The sequence below is a fragment of the Zingiber officinale genome, chromosome 1B (genome assembly GCF_018446385.1).
Source record: "Zingiber officinale cultivar Zhangliang chromosome 1B, Zo_v1.1, whole genome shotgun sequence".
Taxonomy (NCBI): Eukaryota; Viridiplantae; Streptophyta; class Magnoliopsida; order Zingiberales; family Zingiberaceae; genus Zingiber; species Zingiber officinale.
The window spans coordinates 107,940,843-107,968,837 of NC_055986.1; the positions used below are offsets into that span (position 1 = coordinate 107,940,843).

Below are 27,995 nucleotides of genomic sequence, written 5' to 3' on the forward strand. Positions count from 1 at the left end.
AAAATATTCAACTAACCAAACATTGCTTTTAAAAGTGATATTCATGCTCATACCTATTCCCATTCCACAATATTATAATTCTCATTCTGATTCCTATTCCTAGGAACGAACCAAACACCCCTAAAATTTTTATCAATCTATTCCATTAATTTCCAATCGATTAAATGATTTCTAATTAATTAGAATTTATCTTAATCGTTTCAATTTATTTTTTAATCGATTAAGGTATCATGCTACGTGAAACAGTGTCTTACTCTTTCATACTATATGAATATTATATGCATTAAAAGACGCTTTAACTTTTTATGGGTGGATTTTATAAATGATCATATACTTCCAAATTGATTGTTATAAACGATTGAATAAAATCAATCGATTATGATATATTATTAATTAATTTATAAATCTAATTTAGGGTGTTAAGATTGATTAAATAATTATCTATTCAGTTAAAGTTTTTAATATTTTTTAATCTATCTACATGATGTGCTACTAAATTGAAATATGTAGACACCTTAATCTTAAGTTAGGTTTACTGTTGATGTGATGATGATGAAGAACTCCATTCCGCTGCCACAATGGAAATCAGAGGAAGTCAAAATTTAGGTGGTCAATATGCAATTGGCATCGGTCGGTCGGGCGAAGCATGGCCCAATCGGGAAAAAGGCTCCAACTCGCCATCGCCTTCGACACGGGGAACAATCAAACAACCGACACTCAAGGGAGACAATGTGCAGAAGCCGAGCCGAGCGGCTACCCCGCTTGACCAGACAACAGAGATTGATGTGTGCAAAGTTCAGCTTCGGCCGAACGACTATCCCGCTCGGCCTGACAACAGAATTCGGTTGAGCGGCTACCCCGCTCAGCCTGACAGCAGGCCTCGGCAATAACAAAGTAGGATTGCGATCAAGCATACACATTGAGGAACAACGAGGTTCTGGCCGACCAGGCGTGCATCAGGGCGGCGAAAGGACGGCCGAGCAGCCAATCCGCTCGGGCCATTTGTACACTCCTGATGATATCCTATCCAGTGATATCCTTTTGGGAGTTGGTACCGCCGACACCGGGCATGAGTTGTCAGAAAATCGTACGATAGAAGCTAATTACTTCAGATATATGCTAGCCCTGTTAAGGTACTGTGTCAGGGACATTTTACTGACAAGTCTTTTCAGGGCGAATCCAGGAATTCAAGCATGGAGGGACGATTTTTACGTGGAACAAAGGGCGGTATCCTGTATCTCCACCGGTGGAACCCCATAATATTAGGGGTTTCATTACCGACAAGGGGGCAGGGTGACCGCCGATGCCGCCCCCCCTCTGGATCCGCCCTTGCTACCAGAGCTCTATATAAAGGGGATCCAAGTATCAGTGGAGGTATGCGATATTCACTATTTGTGTTACAATCTTCTTGTTTATCCGCTTTCCACTTCATCGTCGGTGACTGACTTGAGCGTCGGAGGGTCAACGCCGAGATCCCTTCCCTGGCTCGGCAGTGACGTAGTCTGTGTTGCAGGTTCACGCAGAGTCCACAGGAGGTCAGCGTGAGCGCCACATCCCCAGCTTTCTATCTCTTCGACTTTCAGACAGGATCATATTTGACATCGTCTGTGGGAACATCACCTGAATCCGAGCCGAGAAGCTGGAGGACGTTGGATGACTCACTTTCATGACACTCACCCAAGAAGAGCTCGAGATGCTCGTTCAAGCCCATAATACTAGGGGTTTCATTACCGACAAGGGGGAGGGTGACCGCCGATGCCGCCCCCCCCCCCCCTCTGGATCCGCCCTTGCTACCAGAGCTCTATATAAAAGGGGTCCAAGCATTAGCGGAGGTATGTGATATTCACTGTTTGTGCTGCAATCTTCTTGTTGATCCGCTTTCCACTTCATCGCGGGTGACTGACTTGAGCATCGGAGGGTCAACGTCGGGACCCCTTCCCTGGCTCGGCAGTGACGTAGTCTGTGTTGCAGGTTCACGCTGAGTCCACAGGAGGTCAGCGTGAGCGCCACATCCCCAGCTTTCTGTCTTTTCGACTTTCGGATAGGATCATATTTGACACCGTCTGTGGGAACATCACCTGAATCTTTACCGAGAAGATGGAGGACGTTGGATGACTCATTATCATGACACTCACCCAAGAAGAGCTCGAGATGCTTGTTCAACCCCGAGCGATGAAGATGATCGAGCAACAGCAACAACAGGCATTGGACGATTGGCAAGCGTCGTAACCTGCAACATTGGCGGTCGGCAGACGAGCGGGTCCAAAAGACCGAGTGGATCAAATCTCCATATGGGGACAGAACTGTATGCCGGCCGGCACACAGGGGGAAGCACCGCTCGCGCCAATCCCCTTTCATCGCACTTTGTTCCAGACCCCCTCGGAGATAGCTCAAGCGAATCAAGAGCGAGGATCGTCTTCTGATGATGCCCCCGTTCGGGATGCACGAAAGGGCAAGCCGCCCCCGAAGCATCGTGTCGCCCGGATGGATTAACCGGCAGTTCTTAGAAGGGATCTTAAAAGACCCTCTGCCAAGACACTATACCCCGCTAGTGATCAGGACGTACAACGGATCGACCGATCCAGATGATCATATAGATCGGTTCGATAATGAAGCCACGTAGTATACAGATGGAGTGAAGTGTCGAGTCTTCCTCACTACTCTCTCCGGATCGGCACGACGTTGGTTCAAAAGACCGGCGGACGACTCAATACGAAGCTTCAAAGACTTCCGAGCCGCGTTCCTACTTCGCCAACAGCCGACGCTATCAGAAGACGAGCGTCAACCTCTTCGCTCTAAAACAAGGGCCCAAGGAAGCGCTCCGAGCATACATATAGTGTTTCAACCAAGTGGCCATGGGCATCCCCTCGGTCTCATTCGAGACAATGATGAACGCTTTCACCCAGGGGCTCCTCGAGGGATATTTTTTCGATCGCTCATCAGGAAGCCGCCCCAGGGACTTCGACCACATGCTCAACAAGGCCAATAAGTATATAAACGTGGAAGAAGCCCAAGCGGCCAAAAGAAAAGAGGCGTCGATCGAACACTCGGCGCCGACCGAGCACCGACCGTCAAGTAGCCATCAGCCACCCAAGGGGTTGAGGGCCAAAGGAGCGTTGCTACACCAGGAGACCAGGGCACATGCCGTACAACATGTGACGTCCGGTCGACCAAAAGTGTCGAAAGGCAAAGTATGGGCGTCGATGGTTTGCTCTTCCCACCAGTCGGCGACTCACAACACACGGGATTGTCGTAGACTGACACCAATCGTTAGCCAACCAGCCCCAAAGCGATACGACCGTCGATCACCTTCTCTCGATCGGCGACAGAGACACCGCTCTGCTAAGCGGCAAGAGGACTGCAGAAGGGCGCCCGAGCGGCACCATCAGCATCAGCGGAGGGATGACCCCTCCCGAGTACCAGCCGAGTGAAATAGACCATCCGCTTGAGAAGAAAAAAACAGGAACAATGTATCGCGAGGAGAGATAGGCATGATCGCTGGAGGGTCGACCGGCGGTGATTCCAACATAGCCAAGAAGTCGTACGTTCGGCGGCTGGAGATCCACACAGTGGTATGCAGCAAGGAGAAAGCCGAAGGGCCCGAGATAAGCTTTCGGCCCAGTGACTTGGAGGGAGTGGAGATCCCTCACGATGATGCGCTGATTATCCGAGCGGTAATCGCTAACTACACCATTCACCGGATTTTTGTTGTTACAGGGAGTTCGGTAAATATCATCTTCAAGAAAACGTTCGATCAGTTGCAAATTGATCGGAGCGAGCTGCTGCCCATGACGACCCCTATCTACGGCTTCACGGGCAATGAAGTGCTGCCGCTCGGACAAGCCTGATTGGCAATCTCGCTTGGAGAGGAGCCTCTGAGGAAAATCAGGACCACCAACTTCATCGTGGTGGATGCGCCGTCGGTCTATAATGTCATATTGGGCTGACTGGCCCTCAACCAGTTTCGAACGGTAGTATCTACTTACTGCCAAAAAATTAAATTCTCGGTCGATGACTAAGTCAGCGAAGTCAAGGGCGATCAGCTGACTGCTCGACGATACTATATCGAGATGGTCAAATCCGAGGCGAGGAGCGCTTTGAAGAAACCGCGTCTGGAGATAAACGCGATCATTGAAAAAGGTCCTACCTTAATGTATGAAGAAAAGAAGGAGGTATACTTTGCCAATCAGAGATAAAGGAAAATGATTTGAATTTATAAAAATTAAATTTAGATTTATTTGTTGAATTAACTTAGTTAATAATCATATGTTGTCAAACAGGACGGAATAGTTATTTGGGATTGAGTTGGCTGAATAGTTAGACTATTTTGTGTGTCCGAGTGTAGAGTGTTGATTATTATTTTTAATCGATGGACTTTTACATATATATATATATATATATATATAACTTGAGTTCATGAAATTTATTGTGTTTCGGATTATTAGAGGTTGGTTAAATATGTAGATTTTTTTTAATTCGATTTATTATTATTCATGAGTTGATATTGCATGTATAAGAGGAGGTCTTAAGGATTTAGAAATAAATTTGATAGAGATTTTGATTCTCTATTGACCTAAAATTTTTAGATATCGTCATCCCTAAGTCCTTTAGATAGATCTTTTCATTTTGTTTCTACTTTTTCTTCTTCCTCCGTAATTATTCCTGAATGATTAAAATCATAATAAAAATAATTAAAATCAATCAATTAATTGATTAAAATTATCTTCATCATGGATTGGATAATTTTTTTTTATCAATAGTCTTAAACTAAACTCATGACGGTATATTTCCAATCGATTCATAGCATTCAGTAATCGATTAAAAGTTTTATCAATCTATTCCATTAATTTCTAATCGATTAAAAGATTTCTAATTAATTAGAATTTTTCTTAATCGTTTCAATTTATTTTTTAATCGATTAACGTATCATGCTACGTGAAACAGTGTCTTACTCGTTCATACATGAGAATGCATTAAAAAAGAAGAAAAAAATTAAACTATATGAATATTTTAGATGGTATTTAAATAATAATTTATTTATAGAATTTTAAAAGACGCTTTAACTTTTTATGGGTGGATTTTATAGATGATCATACAATCAATAGACTTCCAAATTAATTGTTATAAACGATTGAATAAAATCAATTGATTATTATGTATTATTAATTGATTAATAAATCTAATTCTAGCGTGGGTTAAGATTGATTAAATAATTATTTATTCGGTTAAAGCTTCTAGTATTTTTTTTAATCTATCTACCTAATGTGGTACTAAATTGAACTATCATGTCGTGTCAAAGGAAACACCTTAACCTTAAGTAACTTTAGTGCATTTTATATTGGTAAACATATACTATGCTAAAAGTAATCGATCCAAAAGAATACTACTTTAATTTCAAATATATGCTCAAGTTAATTTACAATTATATAACAATTTTTTTTTTTTTATTCAGATCATGTAAAAATATGTTAGACCCAAATAAAGACATATTAGGTGGTTAATTATAGTTATTGTGAACTATAGACTAATATATAACTCATATAAAATATCATATTATTCGCATAATGGATCGACCTAAATGAAGACATATTATGTGACCAATTAAAGTTTGAGTTATATCAGAGAGTACCGCCAACAAATTATATTTTAGTCCACGGAATAAAATGCAATGTTATATTTGGTATCTTATAAAAAGTTCATTTATATGTATATAAATTTTATTTTATTTACATAATTTTATATTATACATATTCTAGATTTTAGTTAAATTGTGAGCTTAAATAAATTTCTCTCTTTAATTTCAATGCAATCGATAACGGCTAGTGATCCTGTCTGAGAAGCTTGACAAAATGGAAAGTTGAGGAGAGAACTTAGTGTTGATGAAGAAGAACACCTGAGAACTCTCGATCCGAGAAAACCAAAGCGGATCTGGAAGAATAAAGTCACCGAACACCCTCCTTATACGAAGACTCAAGGACAAAAGGAGGGATCCACTAAAGAACACCAAGATCTGAAGCTTCCACGACTTCCTGCGCACAAGAGACCAACCAACACTCTTGTCAGTGACCTAAGACCGGGGTGGGAATCCCTGGCTAGGCCCTTCGATGCTCAAGTCAGTGATCTCTCTTAGTGTGGAAGGAAGAAAGAAAATGAACAGTGATTGAAATTAGGGTTTTTCCTGGATAGTTGTGAGTGTGGTGAGCATAAGCATACTTAGCCAACGGAGAGGATTCTCCTTTTTATACTACTTCATATAACCTCCGTAGTCATGAAATGGACCCCAGTTTGTTAGAGTTTGTTATGAGATGACGTAAGTCATGTACTTGCATAAAATAACTTTTAAAGAATCTTTTTTGTACCCCAGATGTACCTTCTTTGTCGCCTAGTGTCTGTAGAAGAGTTTAGAAATATTCTTCCCGCCAAATTAGCGAACTTGTTATACAATCACATACTACAGATATCTTCATTAAGCTATTTATGAATATTCTTGAAATATTTGTTTTCGCCCTGTCTTATAAGTTATATGGAGATATATTATCCCGTCCGATATTGACCTATTTTCCTTAAGCATATTATCCCTGTCGATATTGGCCTATTTTCCTTGAGCATATTATCCCGTTCGATATTGACCTATTTTCCTTACACATATTATCCTGGCTGATATTGGCCTATTTTTTTTACGCATACTATCCCGACTGATATTGACCTATTTTCCTTAAGCATATTATCCCGGCCGACATTGACCTATTTTTCTTAAGCATGTTACCCCGGTCGATATTCATGTTTGCTTAATTCTGCTATCTCCTTTCCCCTTTTCACCAGGGACTTACTAAACCTAACCCATATCAGCTAGTATTAATAACATCCCAATATTAATTAGTTCAAATTTTTTTGAATGAAAAGAATACATGATTGTAGCTTTAGACTGCATGGACTTAGACTACGTATTAAGGAGCAATCGCCCTACACCTGACCAGAGCACTATAAAGAAGACGATTGAATTTTAGCTATGAGAGAAATCAAATTGCATATGTCTAAGTATCATGAGGCTTTCCATATCGGTAGCAAAAAAAACTCAATAACAAAGGAAAAAGATATTAGGAGTTTTCTTAACCAACTAGTAGACCGATTCACCTCAAATAAAAAGGTCATGACTATCGCACATCTTATAAATTTGGTAACCATGTGATGCAGTGGTAAAAGAAATGTAAGGGCATACATAATGCAGATGTCCAATATGACGACTAGTTTGAAAATACTAAAACTCAATTTGTCTGAGAGTATGTTAGTACATTTTATCTAGATATCTTTGTCTGCACAATTTACTTCTTTTAAGTTATTGTATAATACAAAAAAGAAAAAGTGGATATTGAATGAGTGTATTGCTTAATGTATGTAAGAGAAGAGAAGATTAAAGATTGAGATATCTTAATGTGCTCACTTAATATCTGATTCTTAGAGTATGGATAAGAAGGGCAATAATGGAAAAGGAAAACAGATTAATTCATGTGAGTTGGGAGATGACTAGTACAAACCCTCCCTTCATGTATTTGACGTGTGATCGTATTAAAGAATGTCACTTTATTTGCATATAATTGTAAAATAATTGATACACATGTTAAAATATATATATATTTAAAAAATAGCAATATCTAAAATAATTTGATAGAACATATAACTAACATCTATATTAAAATTTAATTTATCATATAATTTTATTGTATCTATAATAGATTTAATTGCACCTATGATCTCACATTAACATGCCCTCACTTTAAAGATAGTTGATTCGAACAATTAAATATTTAAATTATAAAAATGATTAAAAAAAACCTACAACAAAAAATTATTAGTGCTTCAAGGTGGAATCGGACGCTTGATTCATTGAAAGACGACCTTCAGATCTTTGATATATAGATGTGTTAAAATTTAATTCACATACTCGTGAATGTTAAGTGATGTAATATATGCATTAATGCCAGTTATATTCTTCACTGATAATTTCCTGTTTTCATTAAAAAGTCAAAAAAAAAAAAAAATAATAATACTGGCTTTTCTATAACTTCAAAGATCAATAATGTGTTAAATATCTGTTTTTTTTATGACATAAACTCTTATTGTCTAAATAATAGAAACTAAAAATTTTCACAAAAACATCAACAGGTTGCTATATGAAATAGCATACCGAAGCATAGATTGGCATAAAAATGTAGTTTCAAACCCTAAAAGAAGTAATTTTTGAACCTGACAAACTTACACGATTGCAATAATGTGGAGGTTTTTCCCAGGAAAATAAAAAAGGGCAAAATTTGCTCTGAACTAAGCAAAATCTCAGTATCCCTTGGAACTACATGAGCATTAAAAATAACAGACATGTACTTGAGTCCTGCATATCACTTCACCAATCCACTACAAAACATCTCAAACTTTCTTATGTCAAATTGGTAATTTGCAAATCTGGGGACATCTCAATGGATCTATGTTGGTTTTCGCATGTTTCGGCCAGCACGAATTACTTCATCCACCAGAAGCAATTGGGAAGCAATAACAGGTCTGCAAACAGATTGGAACCAATAACTTAATGGATACTGAAATTAAGAGTGTTGATGAAGTTGACTAATACTTACCCTGAGTTTATGAGCTGACGTTTGACCGAGTAGTTATCAAAGATACCCTCCATCTGTGGATCAACAGGTGTACCCGTATGAAGATTCAAACCGACAATGTTGCCTCTGTCATGCTCACCCTTGAAAACATCACAAGTTAGATTGTGGTTCAAACTTGAATTGTACTGGAATAAAACCAGTGTAGTGTATCACAAGAGGTCTTTACTGTAATAGAAATGATGGCATCTAAGGTATCGTGGCCAGAGTTCTCTGCAAGTGTCTTTGGAACCACGAGAAGGGCATCAGCAAAAGCTTCGACTCCAATTTGTGCACGCTGTGGACAACATTCTGTTAGATGAACATCATGATAGTTGTGTGCCTGACATTTCAGAATAGCTTACCCCTTGAACCGTTTTCTTTACATTGTTGATCAAATGCTGTCTTGCGGCAACCTCAAACGCCCCAGCACCCTGTCAAAATCAAGATAATGAAAATAGCAAAGTATTGGAATTCTTATTTTCTACTCATTTACAGTTGGTTCCGTATTCACCATTTTGAAAATCAATGCAACTGACATCAAAAAGTAATATGCCACACCATTTGTATGACAAGCAATAACATACACAGAAGGATCAAAGCCATCATCACATTTCACAGATTAAATATGTTCAAATAATAGAATAAGGATGAGATTCAGGCAGAGGAGTGTAGGTTAAAGAATCTTGTAATAGTTTCAACTTTCCCTAGTTACTGATGATGTTTACATTAAAGTCTTAGTTTTCAGTGCAACTAACTTATTGACAGATCTGGGTTCATTTCGTAAATCTCTTTTAAATATAAGACATTTGAATCTTACCAGAACAACAGCTTCATCTTCAATTGTATTCTTGACAGATCTGAGACCATCACGAACAGCATCCTTGATTTGAGCAATGGTATGATCATTTGGTCCTGCAATGAAGATGACAATATCCTTGCCTAATATTACAATTATATACTGTGGACTAATAAAATTGAAATCAAAGTAATTATGTAACCTTTGATCAAGATGGTACAAGAGCGAGGGTTTTTCACATTTTCAACAAAGGTATACTTTTCTTCACCAAGAACATGCTCATAAACAAGCCCAGCCCATCCAAGACAATCAACCGTCAAGTCATCAACAGAATTAACAGCTTCCCCACCACAAGCCAAAACCAGTCTTTCCATATTCCTCCTCTTGGCTCTTCTAAGTGCAATAATCTAAAGATGACCACAAAAAAATAAATAAATAAATAAAAGTAATGCTCTGTAATGTTTGCAAAGTCTGGATAATTAATAGCAATTGACGATGCAAAAACTAGATCATTGTTCTTCATAATGAATTAAACAAAAAATTATAACTATGGAAAAAAAATCTGCAGCAGCAAAATACACAAATAGAAGAAAAAAATTAGCTAACCAAAAGGTCAAACAGTCAACATCATAGTACTCATGTTCCTCCTAGTAGAACTTCGAAAATAGAAATTTGTGAAATACATTATAACAAGGTAAATGTTGAATATTTGTCAAAATCCCGCATTTGCTATATAATCAAAACATTTGGCTAATTGCAGAATATATTGCAACCTTAATCATCTAATAGAAAAATTAATTTAATAAGAATAAATACTATACTTAATATTAGCCAATAGACCGTCCATAAATTAGGTAAGGGTGCGTTAGACCCATGCAATAGTGCAATGCTAGGGTGACGCTTGAGAATCCCAGCAACAAGCTAATGTAACAGACTCCTCCTTATAAAAAATTAATTTAATATCATATTTAATCTTAGCCAAAAAACTGAGAAAAGTATACTTTTTAACATCACCGACCTAAGGTATTTATAAAATCTTCTCTTCGTAGTATTGTTAATTCTAAGATATGGGACTAAAGAAAACTCTACATTTCTAATTGATTAATGAGAAAAATTATCAATAATACGCCGCAGTTGAGTCTTGAACTTTAAATCACTGATTGATGTATTTGTGGAAATTACTAATAAACCTTAGAATTATTTTTGATATAAATAGCAAAAAGGACATTAACGTATTTTCATTTTAGGCTTCATCAAATTTAGTTAGTAAAGGGGAGAGATTCTTAATAAAATAGTAAGATGCAGAAACCCGTAATGCAGTGATTAACCTGATTTCTGTCAGAGTGAAGGTGCAACCTAAACTAGATCATGCAAATAAGCTGTTATAAAATAAAATCATCTTCATGAGATAACAAGCATGGCATGTGCAAATATTCAAGACTCAGGTTGCTCAAGAAAAGGAAAATAGAGTTTGCTGGTTCATACTGCATATTTACAATGAATTAAAATGGCTGGTAGTAGTTGTTGATAACTTTGTATTGTATGAAGGACATAAAACAACTCTGATGAATGCAACTAGGAAAGTTGAAAAGTTTCACCCAGATAAAACTTGAAGCGAAAAAAAATAATCATCAATAACTAGAGATGATATGATTTACCCCTGCCCTGGCAAGTAGATCTAGAGATGGAGGATCAATGCCCTTCTGATTAATCACAAGAAAGTTTTTGTCATTGTCAGAACAGACCTGCATTGGAGAAGGAACTTCAGGAAACAGAAGACATAAGGTAACTGAGATAATTTGACGTATTTAGAAAAATATTCAATTTGCCTTGTTCTTCAATTCAATGATCTTGTTAACCCGCTCATCAACTTGACGACGTTCAGCAGCAACCATTTTTTCTCTCTGCTCGGCATTGGAGTAGAAAAAGCCTGCATTTATTTCACTGGAAAGAGAACTCATCAACCACACATATGCAAACAGAAGATGAGTTATTGGCTATCAACACTATAATTGTAAATAACAGAATGCCCAACTTGTTGTCGCACAGGTGCATAACATATATCAGAAAGGCATCATTACCACAATGTTTTGATGAACTTTGTACAACACACGAAAGCTGTTAACAAATGATTCAATGAAATTGACTGATAGAATGACCAGAACGAAGTATTAAAACACAACATACTAATCACAACTTGAGTTTCTACAAAGCAACTCACAAAACTATATTCTTTGATTAGACTGTCAAAATTTGTAGATTCTAAGTTCTTCTGAGCAAATAAAACTCAGTTCGCACCCAATAATTTAGAGATGAAGTAATTTTAAAGTTCAATTAGCACAGATTCCTGGTTCTTTTGAGCAATAAAAACTCAGTTTGTACACTCAAAAACTTGGATGTGAAGTAATTTTCAGTTTCAAAGTAGCCACGAGAATAAGACAAATGATAACAAATAAAAAATCTACATGTAGCAAAAATGGATTTATCTCATGTACCAGTTCTTATGACTTTCTTTTTCATAAATACTGAATGAAAAACAAACACATCAAGATTTACCTTTTATCATATTCCAAGGAGACATTGCAAGTCAAGATATAGCAATTTTCTGCCCTCCGCTTCATATCAGGATGTCGAGATCCATGATCAAGGACAAGGCCTTCAACCTTCAAAAGAAGAAAGAATGAGCCAGACTACTAAAGTGAAGCAATTAATTAAAAGCAATCCCTCAGTATAGAGTCGTCAATTCTTGTGTGCCCCAAAGTAGGTAAAACCTTCAACGACCAAGAAATAAATGCAACAGGAGTACCCATGTAAAGATGCTACTTGCCCCTTATAATCTGACCAAAGAACCAGGGGATCTTGTATATCTTTCTTAACAAGTGTTGTAGCAATATTTGCAGTAATAATTATAAGGAAAGTATCACTTCCATATCCAATATTTCAATTCCAGTTATGGCCACACTTTTTATATTTGCTAATTTGCAAGTTTATTAAAGCTCAAAGCCATTTTGTTGAACATATAATTCTTTACCACCAAAAACTGCAAATTCCAAAGAAAAAAAAAGTCATTTCATGAATTAATGCATCCAAATCCTTAAAAATACAAAGTAAAAGGGGGAACTATGCAATACCACGTTCAATGTCAACAAACAACACAATGTTCTTTAAGATAATGTGCCACAATACATATTGCCCAAGATGCTAGGCACTTACCTAAGTGATTCGAAGTGTGCAAATATAGAACATTCTTAATAAATCTACCATACTATTAATAATATATAATCTCAGTTAATTAATGCATATTAAAAACTAATAGTTAATAACCTATATCAATATCATCATAAACCCATGTTATACCTCAATTGAATCTATGCAAGGCTATACTACTAGCAATATTCTAAACATTTAAAATTTGTTAAACTCTATCCCTTATACCATTTACCTAACCTATTGCTCACCTCTAAACATGTTCATACCATCTCAACCAATTCTCTTTTTTCTCAACATTTGGAATTGCACCTATTTGCTTTAATAGTACTCACTTTCATTCTATCCCTTTTTAGTAATCTTGCATATCCTTCAGAGGACGCTCATCCTCATAAAATTTAACAATTAATAGTATGAATCTATTACTTGAAAACGTATAGATATATATTGTTAATATATATTAGAAACTTATTTAGAATAGTGGTATCAAACAATTAATATTTATTGATCAATCCATCCAATTCATATTTCCATATACAAAAACCGTCAATCACATAATGAACAACATGTAATATAATAATAACACAATGTGATAATGTAGAATAAGTGATATTTATAAATAGCATGCATATAATTAATATCTAAAGTATTTATTTATTATAACAGAAATGTTTAGGATAACACTTGCAATTTACATACTACAATATCAAAAAGCTTTGTTTAATTTTTCAAAATCACAATAATTAAAGATATCATCAAGATAAAATCTTGATCATCAAAGGAACCAAGTCATTTGTTCCTTTTCACTGAATATGTGTTTGCCATTTGTTTCTTTGGTCCTAGCCTGCAATAATGTCTGCTTAGCTCTCCTAGGTGTTCAACACGCCTCAGAATATCATGTATGTGATGAATTCCATTTTATAAAACATCATTTCTTTTAAAACAATGGTAACTTGTCTTGCAATCAATCATTATATTTATTTGGGCAATTAATTTCTAATGTTGACAGAGCTACCCAACAATTTTCATGTAACAAAGCTTTTCTTGGAGAGATAACTAGCTACAAGGATCATAACCAGAACAATGTGTAACTCACTAAAGTGTGCAGGATAATTTGAAAACAAAAATTTTGCACCAGAAAGGAGTAAATTTTTTTTGCTAAGAAGAGGAGCCTGATGGTTTGTACTGAAGTTAGTGTGATGTTATGTGGATTTTTTAATATATTCCACAAGAATTTTTTTTCCTTTTCTTAACCAAGCAGTGTATCACCTAGAAGCAAGCACTTGAACAGGAAGCGTCTATCTGGCTAGGTGTTGACGCACTTGAGCCTCACCTCATTTGGGCGCCTATGCAAACAATCTACAGACTTTTAACAACACTAGAGTAACAATCACAAGAAAACATACCAAGCGCGTGTCAACATCGAATTTATGGCGCATATGCATTATCTCGACCATGAAAAGATCAATTGGCTCATCTGGTTTTCGTATGCAGAGTACCTGTTAATGTAAAAAAAATGAATGCTGGTAAATATGACAGTAACTAAGACCAAGATTACAAACATCAAGTACATGCCATGAAATGTTAGCAAATAGGACTCCAAGAAATGGTACAATGATCAAATTTTCATGAATAAGTGTGTAGCTTAGAGCAGAGGTTTTCAGCTTAATAACCAAGAACGATTTTGATAAACAGATTCCAAATAAAGACAAGAATCAAACAGAAATTCATCCAGGTGATACCGATGCATTTCAACAAAATGGAGCTGATAATTTTCCTCAATCAATAAAAAAAATCAATTGAGATTTGCAGTCAGTCTGGAGCTTTATCACAATTGAAGTGCTTTATTCACACTTAATCCATAGGCATTAAAGCAGATCAATAAAAAATTGTGCAAATAAAAATAAACTTACTGCATCAACAACAACGTCGGTCAGTTGGTCAGCTAGCGATTCATATAACTACGGCAAAAGAAAATTCAAACAGCATTAAGAGAAACTCCTAGAAACAATGACCATATAAACTATTTTATAAAAAAAAAAAGATATAGTTTACCTTTGTCCTAAGTGTTGTCCTTGCTACCATTTTCAATATCTCCTTGTCAGGTGAGTCACCCATCACAGCAGGTGTCTTAAACTTCTCTAGAAACTCTAGAGTAGCCCGCTTGGCAATTTCAAAACCATCTACCAACACTCTTGGATGCATTCCTGAAAAGATGAAATTTTGATATTATTCAACATTTAAAATAATGAATAAGAGTTTCTATATAATGAGATATAATCTTCGTAAACACTAAAATAAGTAGCTAAAAGGGCATTGCCTATACAGGCAATTGCTCTAACAAACACCAAAACAAATAATTGCTTTAATTTTCACAAGTGTTAAATTTCCAAAATGTTAATAAAATAAATGGTTATCATAAATGTAAAAGTCACATCTTGCTTATTTAACTCCATTGTGAGTTCAACCATAAGAATATTAACAGCTACTGATCCTCTTTTGAATGCCTACTGATTATAATCACAGATTACAACCATCTAACTCTTTCAAGTTCAAACTCACTCTTGTTTGGCAACCCTAAAACCACAAGCCATGGAATGAAGAATGTAACATATTGTCAAATCCTTGCATCCGAGTAACTTATACTCCACTATAATGATACAACTAATGTCAAGTTCTAGTTGTGATCCCTTTAGACAATGTCACATAATGCATGTGGATAAGTACACAAGTAAAAAAAGACTATTATAGTGAAAACTCTAAGACAACAAAAACCGACTATCCATTATTTCATTTGTGGAAAAGTTCTTGGCAAGAGTTATGATTAGTAGGATGTATAGATAGTTTATGGAAAAAATCAACCTTACTAATAATCTTTGAGGATGGAGCCACAGAATTAGAATCTACATTCTATAGTGCTACAACTCAGTTTAAGGCAAATCAAGCATGCACTAAAACCTCAAACTAACATTAAGGCATTGATTGCATTGGCCAGGCTAAAAATCTCATGAAGGACAAACAAAAACCAAAAATGGTGAGATCATCAGGGAATGTAATTTAAAAAATCAATCAGGAAATACCTTCACCGATTTTCTGTTCTGACTGCTTCATCAACTCCCCAATGAAGAGAACAGTGGAGGTTGTGCCATCACCACTAGTGTCATCCTGCGCAACTGCAGTCCTTGCGATCATAATCGCTGTAGGGTTTTGGATTTGCTGCAGATCCAACAAAATGCTGAGAAAGACCAAACCATTTATTGGATTTAAAGACTTAAAATCCAGTCCCCTTACCATCTCTTTCAAGAGAGTGTTCCCATCTTTTGTAAGCTTGATGTCCCCAGCCCCTCCGACAAGCCTGCACGTGAAATTAAATACTTGGCGCAGGGAGAGGAGGAGGATGCGCATAATAAAGAATAAAACAGAGAGAAAATTACATTTTGATGGTGCCCTTGGGCCCGAGATTCGTTTTTAGCACATCCTGAAGGCCCTTGGCAGCGTTAATGTTCATGTGGAGTGCCGCCGACTTGTTCAGCACCTCAGCTTGAGGATTCAACACCCGGAGCGACATCTTCCCGAGCTTCCAGCGGGGACGACCTAGCAGATCGCAGCGACGGCGACGAGGTGGAGTAGGGTTTTAAACGTGTAGGAAGAGAGGGGTACTGGGAATGGAGTCGAGGAGAAGAAGGCCGAGTTATGTGTAATGTAATAGAATTATATATGTTACAGTTGGGCCGAGCTTCTCGACTAGGCCCGTTATCGAATAGCTGTTTGAAAGGGTGAAAGCCTGTTTGGAATTCAATTTTTTTTTTAAATTCTTCTAAAGTTTTTTTTTAAAAAAAAAATCACGTGTGTTTCATCAATCATGTGGAGTTTGTCCGTGTTTATGGTGAAGGAACATTTGACCACGCTTGAGCATGAAATTTTATCAAAGCTGATACAATTATCAAAATAAAATAGAATAAAAGAAATTCAATTTATTATTAACCAGTGTATGAATATACAGGAGCCTAAAATCATACAACAGGATGACTTTGAAGGTGACTGGAGTTCACTAATATTGACAAAACCCGAGGAGGGGAATGCTTATTTTCACCAACCAATAATTAGATCGATCAAGTAAGGTATCGGTACAGATTCAGGTTCTCCGAGTCTCTCTCTAGATATTCTCTATTTATCAAATCTTCAATACGCTTCTTAATTAGTTTCAAGTCAGGCTGCAAAAATATGAAATGATGAACAAATTAAAATAATCAAAAGTCTCAAAAAACAATAATTTTTGTTAGTTGTATGTTCTTTACCTTGAACACTTTAAGTTGTTCGACACATTCTGTAATCAACTGTTGATGATTCAATACTTTGCGGCTTTTCATAATGCGAATCAGGCAGGCATCAACAACATATTTTCTATCCTTGTCCACCACTTCAAGTATTTTCTTTTTTTCATCCACAATTGGAAGGGGTATCTGAGAAGTCAAATAAAAATGAATAATGAAAAAAGTTAAAAACAATAGCCTAACTTCTTTGTTGTAAAAAGCATATACCCTGATCCTTCTCATTTTGTTGGTGAATTTTGAATTGAACGCAAAGACGTCATCTGAAGAAATAGAATTTGTATTTGGTTCTTTATTCAGAATTTTATACTTCAAGCAACAAAGGGATTGAAGCAATCTGACTATATCATCATCGGCTAAATTAAGCTGAGACATGATCTCCGAGTAGCTTAATCGATCTGAGTCATTAAAGAGCAGAAGAACTGCAGCCTGTAAACAACTCAATGTTTTCAGTTAACATACATTTTAATTTTGCATAGATGAAAAAGGATTCAATAAATACCTGATATGTTGTTACAATAAGCTCTATAGTTTGCAATTCGAACTTGGCTGTAATATTACATGTCCCCAAAGAATATATCCATGTGAGCTTTCTGCTGTTTGTTTTTGTCGGATAGAACTCCTTGAAAGCTTGTATACATTTAGTCTGAAAGCAAAAATTCTTTAGAAATCTAAAAAATACAGAGCATGACCCTTTTGACATATCAAGTTCTTAATTTTTGTAGTAATGCACAAATCATGAATCTAAGAGATTCAACTTTGTTGATTAGAGAAATTTTCAGTTCAACTAGATCTGTACCCTTTCTGGATACTTTTTTACGGCCACGTAAAATAACTAAATAATTAAAGTTTTATCATCGTCAAGTGTGTAGGCCAATCATTATGTTACCAAAAATTCTAATAAAATTTAAACAAAGGTAAAAGTAGAAAATGAATTTGCTAACCATTTCAAAAGGAAGGTGGAAATCAGATGATCTATAAGATGGCCAGAATCCAGTTGTCAAAACAGTAACGGATAAATCTATCCCTGGATTTGTATGTGGATTATATTGAAGATATTCCTTAAAATCAGCTTGTGTTTCTCTAGCGAGGATCATATCAGTTACCTGAAAAATAAATCAAACATGTTTAGTTATTAATTCAAATGCAACGACACTTGAGATGTAGGTATACGAACCATTCCCTCCAACTTTGAGGTAAAATGTGCACCATTTTGCTGCTTCAGTTTTGTTAAGATGCTTCTCTCATGGTCCTCATTAGCACTTTTGTCGAATAACAACCTCCTAGCAAGTTTTTTCCTACAAACATATGTCCACATACATGACGACAAATAACAGCAAATACAGTGATGAAAATTAATAGACAGTTGAGGTTATTTCACCTATAGAACTCAACAAATAAATCTTTGTCATAGATATAACCAAGCAAATTCACAGCCTGCAAATATAGGAGACTGGTTCAGTTATGTCAAGTCCAAAATGCAGAGGTCAACAGCAAAGTGACAAAGTGAGAAGAACATAATTACACAAACAAACATGTACCTTTTCAAGTATTTGTTCAATTGCTTCATCACTATGTTTCTCACTTCCACCCTTCTTAAGAATATTATCACAATAGTTAACCAGTAACTCAGCAGTTGAGCTACCAGCAACAGTCTTATTGAGGAAAATCTCAAATGCCTCTTTGAGTGCCTAAAGGGCATACAAAGATTTAGCAAGGAAAAAAGACAAATAACATTCAAGTAACACGCCATATTGACATAGCCAAACCTTATGGAAAAGGGTATGATTTTGGAAACAATCATTCACGAGTGGCATGTTCTTGTCATGAAGTTCAATAACTTCCCTAACAAAAGTCTGAAAACAAGCAAGCAGTAAGTAAGGTTCACAAGCAACAGCCAATCAAATAGAGAGCAACAATAGTCATACTAAGGTGCTCGAGCTTAGTAAAAACAACATAAAGAAAATGTACATCCAAATAAACAAACAAAACAAAGATTAACCAGCACAAATAAGAATGAAGACCAGGAAAGATAATAGCACCTACTTGGGCAAACCAAACATATGAACACAAAATCAAACAATGTTGGCAACATACGTACAGGACCAAAAGTATGACTTGTGAAAGGAAAGCTAACGTAACACCTTGATGTGACCAAAGAGTGCTGACAAATAAAAAGGGTATTGTCTAAGAAGATAATTGATAGTTACCTCCTTATTACTTGCAACATCATCTGCTTTTTTAACTAAAGTTGTACCCTCAACAGTCACATGCTGCACAATAATGTTAGTTTAGAAAAATAGTGACAATCAAAACCCAAACTATGTGAGTTAATTTTGTAGTAGAAAATTAATATTGTTGCAACTGCTAATTTCAGAACCTTCTTATAAATTTGAGAGATACGACATAGGCTGTCGTCTATCTTTGAAAAAAGCTTGTACATCCGTGAAAGTTCATCCACCTGAAGTGTCAATTAAACATAAGGATTTTATAACATGATTAGATGTCACAGGAAAAAATCTCTAATTGATAGCACCAACAAGAAAATTGTACCTTGTGTTCTTGAATTAAGACACAGCAACCAGACTTTTCATTTTCCAAAAGTTGGCTTGAATAAACACATAGAACCTCATGACGCACTTGCTACAAGTAATGAAAATTCAACAAAACATTAAAAAATATGAAACGAACATAATGAAGATCAGTCACATTTTTATTTCCTCAGTATTATCCTTGAGGTGTACAAATGTATCCACGATTTCAAAATTCTCTCCTTTTGAGCTCTAAGGAAAGATCATTTGGGAAGAAATAAATCAGTTCATGGTGGATCTTCTAAGAAAGTGTACTATACCTCTATCAATTTTGGTTCGCTGGTAGCATGCAAATAATGAACGACCCTATCCTTCTCCCTCCTTAAGCACTCCTCAACCTAGTAAAAAAAAAAACAAGAATGACCAAACATTCAATCAGAGAAATGAATGCTTCATAAAGATATGTATGTGAAGCACCTTTAACATGTAATCTGGGAATGATTCGACGAGAATCCAATTTGAAGCTTTTCTAGAGTAATAGGCTGTTGTTTCTTTAAGCATTTCTTCTTCAAAATCATTTTTATAATAATCCATCTTGCCCATTCCAATTTCAACAAAAATTTCAATAACATTCTTCAGCAGACCCCTATCAATTTGTTCACCACAGCGCTCTTGATCAATCTGTTTAGAAGGCACAGAACGACAAACATTATCTAATACATGTTGAATATGAAAAATGGATTAAAGAAATAGCATCAAGTTACCAAAGAAATGGCAGCATCTTTAACTTTTCCTTTAGTCTTCTTATAAACCTATAACAGAAAAGGGAAAATTGGATCTTAACTATAGCTGTACCATAAACTAAAGATACATGGACAAAAATACTTTAGCAGAGATCTGAATTGCATACTATTGATTAGGCATAACAACGAACAAGGAGGATGGCAATGTACCTGGTCTCGAAAACTTGTAAATGCAACTTCATCAAGTGATGGAAGTGAGTTCCGCTTGATGAAAAAGCGACTAAGGTACGAAAGAAAACGTGAAAGCCATTTGGTCATAACTTTATGATTTGACCATCTTATGACCAGTTCCCTTAACAAAAACTCATCATGCTTGTCCTTCAAAGAGGGCAATACCTGAGCAAAAAAAGGAAACGCTATCAGATTACAAGAATACTTTTTTATTTCCAAGTTATACAAAAGGAAGTATGACCATGTGATTGAAGAAGTTTCATAATTTATATAAACAATAATTTATTGATCTGTAGTTTACACTCCTAATCTATTTTATTTCTAACAAATAGTAAAAGAGGTGCCTCAGCAAAAAATTTGACAGAGCAAATGTTATACCATCTTTGTTAATATTAACGGTCATTTTTCCTCATATATCTTTTTGGTTACACGACATTCACAATTTATTCTTGCTGTTGAATTTAGCATTTAGTCTAATGTTGTCGCAAGCAGGTATGAGGTACAAGGGGATTTCTTCCATTGCTTATACAATTGATAAAGTAAGGGCAGCCCGGTGCACGAAGCTCCCGCTATGTGGGGTCCCGGGGAAGGATCCATTGTACAAATCCTTACCTTGCTTATACAATTGATAATTTTGGATTATGTGAATACAAAATGAACATTGTTTTCTCTTGTGTGAAAACATAATTGTTTTACTATTACCCAGAGTTAACATGAGTTCTAGGAACCACTATGTATACAGAGTTTTATTTTTTGGGGTTAGCTGTATCAAGTCACATTAACCTGCCATTATTAGATGGATAATTACACAACAAACTGTTGCAGTAATCACTTTGCCACATCTTTCTATATTCGCACATGGTACTTAGTGCTTGTTTTAATCATGGTGAATGCAGATTCTTCCGAAATTAGACATTATTTGAAAGGAAGCAGTCAGGCGAAGGCATATAGTTCACAACTCTTGATATCATAATTTTTTTCTGATAAATTCGAGCAGCTTATCAATTGGCTAGCCCTATAGCTACTTGACTAAAGATAATAAGAAAAACACAGTCGAGCCAGCCTTTCCAAGGACACTTGCAAAATTAATATGGAATCAGAACAAAGAAAACATACCACGGAAGTTATGTACTCCTTGATCACTTCCTTGTACTTTATGTACAATTTTTCCGTGTAATCGTGCTGAGAACTTTGGATACACATATTGTGGATTGTTCTGTCTCGCACAAGAGATTGGATTAGTCAAAACAAAGCAGGAGAAACATCAAAAATCGCGAAGAAATATTACGTGTAGATCTTCATGTATTCCTCGGATGTGAAAGGTGGTTCGGGAAGCCCTTCCAAGATCCTCTTCATCTTGGTGACGCCTTGCTCGATGACCTCCCACCCTTCGCCGAAAAGGATCGGCTTCCGCTTCTTATTACGCACCGCCCTTTTCCTCTTCATACCTTCTGGATCTAGCGCGGGAACTGAAGAAAAAAAAACCTAGCGAGGGATCGCGACAACCAAAAAACGAAGAGTGGGAACTCTCTCCGTCGACAGGGGTTTATATAGAGAAGTTTGCTGCGTTCCGTTAGGAATTTTAAAACAAGACATTTTCATTTATTTCTTATTTTGGGAAAAAAATTATAGAAACAGATATTTACGCAATACTTTTTTTTTATGTTCCTTATAAATTTGTATACAAAATCCTTTCGTATTTTAATAATGAAAATAATTTTAGAAAGGATATTTTTTATCTATGCTTATAAGTTTAATTATATAATTTTAATTGTCTTACTTAGGATTAAAGAAAATAAGTTTGATTAATACAACCGGGTCAAACTTATTAATCATGTATGTTTGTTTGGTTATATAAGGAAAATTAGTTATGTTTTGTTTGATTGGTTATATAAGGAAAATCCTATTTATCATAAATTTAAAATACAATTTATATATACTCATAAATCAACTAATAAGTTCAGTCATCAAATTAATATAGGTCGATGAATCAAAATTAGTGTAGGAAGATTAAGGTTAATTTTAAAAAATCAAATATATAATTTTTCAATGATATTTTTATAGTGAAAATTATTTATTATTTATCTTTTGTAAAATTTTGATCAATTAGACATAGAAATAGCTTCTATAAATCAAATTATAATAAAAATATTTGTTAAGTAAAAAATTTATAGTAAAACTAAAATATTAGGCATTACAATAAAATTTATAACCTTTTTATTTTTAAATTTTATATGCTAAATTTCAATTTAAATAAAATTTATTATATTTTTAAAACATATACTTCTAAATCTGGTTTTATATATTTATATATCATTATAATATTTATATATTTGGCGACCATCACGAGAGTTTATTATCATTGGAACAACTGATAAGCTCATAAAAAAAATTAACGGTTGAGATAATTTGATTTTTTTTATTAATAGTTATGATTTAATATCTATTACTTTCTAAATTCTATAAATAGAGAGTTTATTTTATTATTTTCATACACATCTTCTCTACTCTTATTTTTAATTACGTAATTTCTACACACTTTCGACTCCAATTATCTGCATCTTCGACTTCCTCTTCTGAGTTCCGATTATAATGGAAGGAGGCCGAGGATAAGAAGGAGGCCGAGGGAAAGGAGGTTCACCATCTCGATCTCGGAGGGGCAAGGAAACAGAGAATCTGAATGGGGGTGGAATCGGCTAGGGACCTATCCCTTAACCATCTTACCCAATCCCCATCCGGTAACCATCTTACCCTGATCCCGTCCGGAGGCTGAGTCGGACGGAGGCTGGTCGAGGTGTCCCGATGATTGACGGAAGGTCGTAGAAGATGATTCGGCTTCCACGGGTGGCTGACGCTGCTGCAGGACCCTGCACACACTCAGACGATCTCCCCCCCTCCGCATTAGAGACCGAAACCCAGGGAAAAAGTCCCCGGATCAGGCCCTCCGACGCTCAAGTCAGGTCATTTTTCCCCAGAAAGAACAGAGAGAAACAGAAGGAAAAACAGTTGTGAAAAAAGTGACGAGAGAGTGTGTGCGCGTAACTGCATACGAGGGATTTTTCGCCTTTTATGCCCTCTCCCCTTTGGAGCCTGCCATCCTGTCAGAAAAAACGTTAGACGCTGGGCTTTGTCGTCTAGTTCTGGACACCTGTCGTGCTGCTATTTGTCGCGCAAGCATCCTTCCGTTTAGGAACCTCCACCTTCGTACATGGATTTTGTCTTGTAGTGGGGGACAGCTGGCAGGCTACTACTGGTTATGAGGGCATCTTTTCGTTCTAGGAACCTCCGCTTTCGCCCGCATTGTTGATATGTAATGACTCCCCTCGACGGACCGTTGAGATTCTCAGCACCCGTATTACTTAGCTCCTCCGATCCATTGTGTCCCCGCACCAGCCTGGAGTCTCTTGTTCCTCCTCCGGCCGCGTCGTTCGCGTCGTCCTCGTTAACTCCGGCATCCTGCTTTCTTCACCTCCGGCACTCTCGGCCGCCTCGATCAGCTCCGCATCCTTGGCCTGCAGGATACTTCCCTCGCAGGCCCCATCCCGACTTGCATCCCGCGCTTTGTACTTCCTGGCCCTCAACCGCAGGTCTGTAGCTCGGGCTGCTTCTGATCAGCTCTGCCGCTTCCGACCCATTGGCCTATACTTCCAGTTCTTGGCCTCTGCTTAGCTCTGCCGATCCCGACTTGCATCCCGCGCTTTGTACTTCCTGGCCCTCAACCGCAGGTCTGTAGCTCGGACTGCTTCTGATCAGCTTTGCCGCTTCCGACCCATTGGCCTATACTTCCAGTTCTTGGCCTCTGCTTAGCTTTGTCGATCCCGACTTGCATCCTGCGCTTTGTACTTCCTGGCCCTCAACCGCAGGTCTGTAGCTCGGGCTGCTTCTGATCAGCCCTGCCGATGCCGACCCGTGACCTGTGTTCCGCCTGACGTCTTCCCTCGCCTTCCGACTGCCTTGCCCCCTTGATCGACCAGCCTGCCTGACCTCTGACTATCACACCTGCTTGCCTTTAACCGCCCCATCAGCCTAACCATTGCCTGCCACATCACCTTGACTATTGACCACCACGTCCTCTTGACTTTTGACCGCCATATGGCCTTGACTTTTCCGACCCTTTCCTCATGGGCCCCTCCATTACCAACCGTATCACAAGCCTCCCTCACAAGTCTAGTCGAAGGAGGACGACAGTCTGACTGACTAGACATTTGTACCTCTCTACGACGTCAGCATATCTCTGAGACCTCAGCATATCTCCGTGCTCCTGCCTCAACACATCTCTGTGACCTCAGCATATCTCTGCGCGCTTCTGCTTCCTGCGTCACGCACCAACTTTTGTGTCTCGTCGCCTGGGCTTTCACATCAACCTTTGTGTCGTGTCGCCTAGGATACCATGCCTCCTTTATTGCGTCACCAGCCGCTTGGGGCGCCGCGCCCACGCAGTTGCTTTGACTTAGCTGCTACTCCTCTTTATAAGGAGCCTTAAGGTCGCTTCTCCATGCTATCCCTTCTTTTTTACGCTGTCTTACCCACGTTCCGCCAACCGCTTCCCCACACGATGCATTCTCCTCCCTCTCCTCAGGAAGTTGATCAACCGCCCTCCCAAACGCAGATAAACGAACTCACCACGCTACTTGTCTCGAGAGAGCGCGAGCTAAATCGCGTGTCTCAGGATCGAGATCGCCAGGTAGCTGCTCTGCGTTCCATGGAAGACCAGTATCGCCTTGCAAAGTACTGCGTGGATGTGGAGAAGACGAGGAAGGAGCAGTGCCAGGCTAGCCTGCAGCGTCAACTTGGTCTCCAGGAACAGTTGCGTCGAGAGCATGAAAAGGAGCTCTCCCTCCTCCGCGCGGGCCTCGAGGATAAGCAACGCACTATCACTCAGCAGCAAACGGTCATCAGATCTTTACGCGCGGAGCTGGCTCGAGCTGTGAACGCCCCTGAATCTCCCGACAGGTCTTCACGCGGAAGTGTTCATTCCCCAGGGCCAATTCCTTCCCCGAGTCAAAGCCGGCCTGGGGAATAGTTTTCGCAGTGGCTCCTTTGCCATACGGCGTTCCTGCTTGTGGCCTTGGCTGTATCGCCTTCTTATTGGACTGTGCTGCAATGCTTGTACATCTGCCTCCCTCTGACATGGTCTTTCCTGCTCAATTTTCATCTAGCAAGTGTTTTTTTTTAGAAGCAAGTCCGTATGTAAGAGTCAATAATTGCTCCATGATTCCTTTTCATGTGTGAATTCGGGATAATAAACCGATATAGAGCTTAAGACTTAAAACTGTAATGAACGCGCAAAACCTGATTTCGTAGTTAATACTGACGCTCTAGGAGTAGGGTAGATGACGTTCCGCATCCTTTGCCCTGCGTATTTGCTGCATATTTGCAATTTGCATGAAGTAAAGCCAGATGTAGCTGACCTGATTATTGAAAACGCTCCGCTCAAGGTGAGGCACACCCCTCAGAAAGGTAGTCAGGTATAGGCACCGAGCTCGCTTATGATTTTCGCAGAGGAGTTGCTTTTTGATCCCCGCGTGGGGGGCCGACCTGAAAGGTCGTTGGGCGTGAGGACAGAGCTCACTTTGAATCTCGCATGGGAGCCGACCTAAAAGGTCGTTGGGCGTGAGAGCAGAGCTCACTTATAACTCGCACTGGGGCGAGAGTCTGGGACTACCGACCTAAAAGGTCGTTGGTCGTGAGCACAGGGCTCACTTATAATTCTCGCATGGGAGCCGACCTGAAAGGTCGTTGGGCGTGAGAGCAGAGCTCACTTATAACTCGCACTGAGGCGAGAGTCTGGGACAACCGACCTAAAAGGTCGTTAGGCGTGAGCACGAGGCTTACTTATAATTCTCGCATGGGAGCCGACCTGAAAGGTCGTTGGGCGTGAGAGCAGAGCTCACTTATAACTCGCACTGAGGTGAGAGTCTGGGGCTACCGACCTAAAAGGTCGTTGGGCGTGAGAGCAGAGCTCACTTATAACTCGCACTGAGGCGAGAGTCTGGGGCTACCGACCTAAAAGGTCGTTGGGCGTGAGCACAGGGCTCACTTATAATTCTCGCATGGGAGCCGACCTGAAAGGTCGTTGGGCGTGAGAGCAGAGCTCACTTATAACTCGCACTGAGGCGAGAGTCTGGACTACCGACCGAGCGCGTGAGCACAGGCTCACTTATAATTCTCGCATGAGAGCCAAGGTCGTTGGGCGTGAGAGCAGAGCTCACTTATAACTCGCACTGGGCGAGTTCTGACAACCGCACCTGTAGTCGGGCGGAGCACGAGGCTCACTTTAATTCTCGATGGGAGCCGACCCGAAGGTCGCTGGGCGTGAGAGTAGAGCTCACTTATAACCTGACCGAGGCGAGAGTTTGAGACAAAAGGTCGTTGGGCGTGAGCACGAGGCTCACTTTAATTCCGGATGGGAGCCGACCGAAAGTGCGTTGGGAGAGCGGGCTCACTTATACTCGACCGAGGCGAGAGTCTGGACCACCGACCTGTAAGAAGTGGCGCGCGGAGCATAGGGCTCACTTATAATTCTTGCATGGGCCGACCGGAAGGTCGTTGGGCGTGAGAGCAGAGCTCACTTATAACCTCGACCGAGGCGAGAGTCTGGGACCACCGACCTAAAGGTCATGGGCGTGAGCACAGGCTCACTTATAATTCAAGATGGGAGCCGACCGAAGGTCGGGCGGAGAGCAGAGCTCACTTATAACCTGCACCGAGGCGAGAGTCTGGGACTCTACCGAAAGGCATGTCGTTGGGCGTGAGCACAGGCTCACTTATAATTCTCGCATGGGAGACCTGAAGGCGTGAGAGCGAGCTCACTTATAACTCCCACCGAGGCGAGAGACTACCGACCAAAAGGTCGTTGGGCGTGAGCACGTGGCTCACTTATAATTCTCGCATGGGAGCCGACCGAAGGTCGGTGGGCGTGAGAGCAGAGCTCACTTATAACCTGACCGAGGCGAGAGTCTGGGACCACCGACCTAAAAGGTCGTTGTGAGCACGAGGCTCACTTTTAATTCTCAGATGGGAGCCGACCGAAGGTGGGTGCTGAGAGCAGAGCTCACTTATAACTCCGGACCGAGGCGGAGTTCTGGGAACCACCGACCTGTAAGGTCGGGGCGTGAGCACGAGGCTCACTTTAATCTCAGATGGGAGCCGACCTGAAAGGTCGTTGGGCGTGAGAGTAGAGCTCACTTATAACTCGCACTAAGGCGAGAGTCTGGGACTACCGACCTAAAAGGTCGTTGGGCGTGAGCACATGGCTCACTTATAATTCTCGCATGGGAGCCGACCTGAAAGGTCGTTGGGTGTGAGAGCAGAGCTCACTTATAACTCGCACTGAGGCGAGAGTCTGGGGCTACTCTGGGCCGAGACCGGTGGCGATGGCGCTGGTCCGAGACCAGTAATAATACTCCGGTCCGAGACCGGTGGCGATGGCGCTGGTCCGAGACCAGTAATAATACTCCGGTCCGAGACCGGTGGCGATGGCGCTGGTCCGAGACCAGTAAGAACTCCAA

At 39.0% G+C, this 27,995-nt stretch overlaps 2 protein-coding genes and 1 pseudogene across 3 annotated transcripts; all 3 read right to left on the minus strand.

Moving 5' to 3' along the window:
- Positions 1–8,210: 8,210 nt before the first annotated feature.
- LOC121971234 (T-complex protein 1 subunit zeta 1) lies at positions 8,211–16,330 on the minus strand. Its single transcript, XM_042522398.1, has 15 exons — positions 16,083–16,330; positions 15,940–16,003; positions 15,729–15,864; positions 14,704–14,855; positions 14,562–14,609; positions 14,055–14,147; positions 11,998–12,104; positions 11,271–11,385; positions 11,100–11,186; positions 9,644–9,848; positions 9,463–9,557; positions 9,008–9,076; positions 8,833–8,940; positions 8,628–8,746; positions 8,211–8,553 (listed from the first exon to the last, which is right to left on the minus strand). The coding sequence occupies exons 1-15, from the start codon at positions 16,214–16,216 to the stop codon at positions 8,478–8,480; spliced, it is 1,608 nt and encodes a 535-aa protein (XP_042378332.1). The 5' UTR covers positions 16,217–16,330; the 3' UTR covers positions 8,211–8,477.
- On the minus strand, positions 10,297–10,440 carry LOC121995025 (annotated as a pseudogene).
- Positions 16,331–16,597: 267 nt separating the features above from the next.
- LOC121985679 (cullin-1-like) lies at positions 16,598–21,999 on the minus strand. Of its 2 annotated transcripts, none has more exons than XM_042539313.1 (18): positions 21,773–21,999; positions 21,601–21,700; positions 20,464–20,649; positions 20,275–20,322; positions 19,988–20,191; positions 19,831–19,908; positions 19,533–19,622; positions 19,360–19,440; positions 19,184–19,252; positions 18,749–18,856; positions 18,521–18,670; positions 18,361–18,416; positions 18,157–18,277; positions 17,924–18,085; positions 17,482–17,625; positions 17,190–17,408; positions 16,947–17,111; positions 16,598–16,862 (listed from the first exon to the last, which is right to left on the minus strand). In XM_042539313.1, exons 1-18 carry the CDS (start codon positions 21,928–21,930, stop codon positions 16,761–16,763), a joined length of 2,241 nt encoding a protein of 746 aa, XP_042395247.1. In that variant the 5' UTR covers positions 21,931–21,999; the 3' UTR covers positions 16,598–16,760. The 2 variants fall into 2 exon arrangements, with proteins under 2 accessions (XP_042395247.1, XP_042395322.1); XM_042539388.1 differs by having other exon boundaries at positions 17,924–18,099; positions 18,240–18,277; positions 18,749–18,839; positions 19,179–19,252.
- Positions 22,000–27,995: the final 5,996 nt, after the last annotated feature.

Coding starts and splice junctions, on each gene's coding strand:
- LOC121971234 (XM_042522398.1), bottom strand. CDS start 16,216: ATGTCGCTCCGGGTGTTGAATCCTCAAGCTGAGGTGCTGAACAAGTCG. Junction 9,849..11,099: donor ATCTACTTGCCAGGGCAGGG/GTAAATCATATC, acceptor GGTCATCTTTAG/ATTATTGCACTTAGAAGAGC. Junction 8,941..9,007: donor TAAAGAAAACGGTTCAAGGG/GTAAGCTATTCT, acceptor TGTTGTCCACAG/CGTGCACAAATTGGAGTCGA.
- LOC121985679 (XM_042539313.1), bottom strand. CDS start 21,930: ATGAAGAGGAAAAGGGCGGTGCGTAATAAGAAGCGGAAGCCGATCCTT. Junction 19,441..19,532: donor TCTTAATTCAAGAACACAAG/GTACAATTTTCT, acceptor TTGACACTTCAG/GTGGATGAACTTTCACGGAT. Junction 18,086..18,156: donor CCTCAAAGTTGGAGGGAATG/GTTCGTATACCT, acceptor TTTATTTTTCAG/GTAACTGATATGATCCTCGC.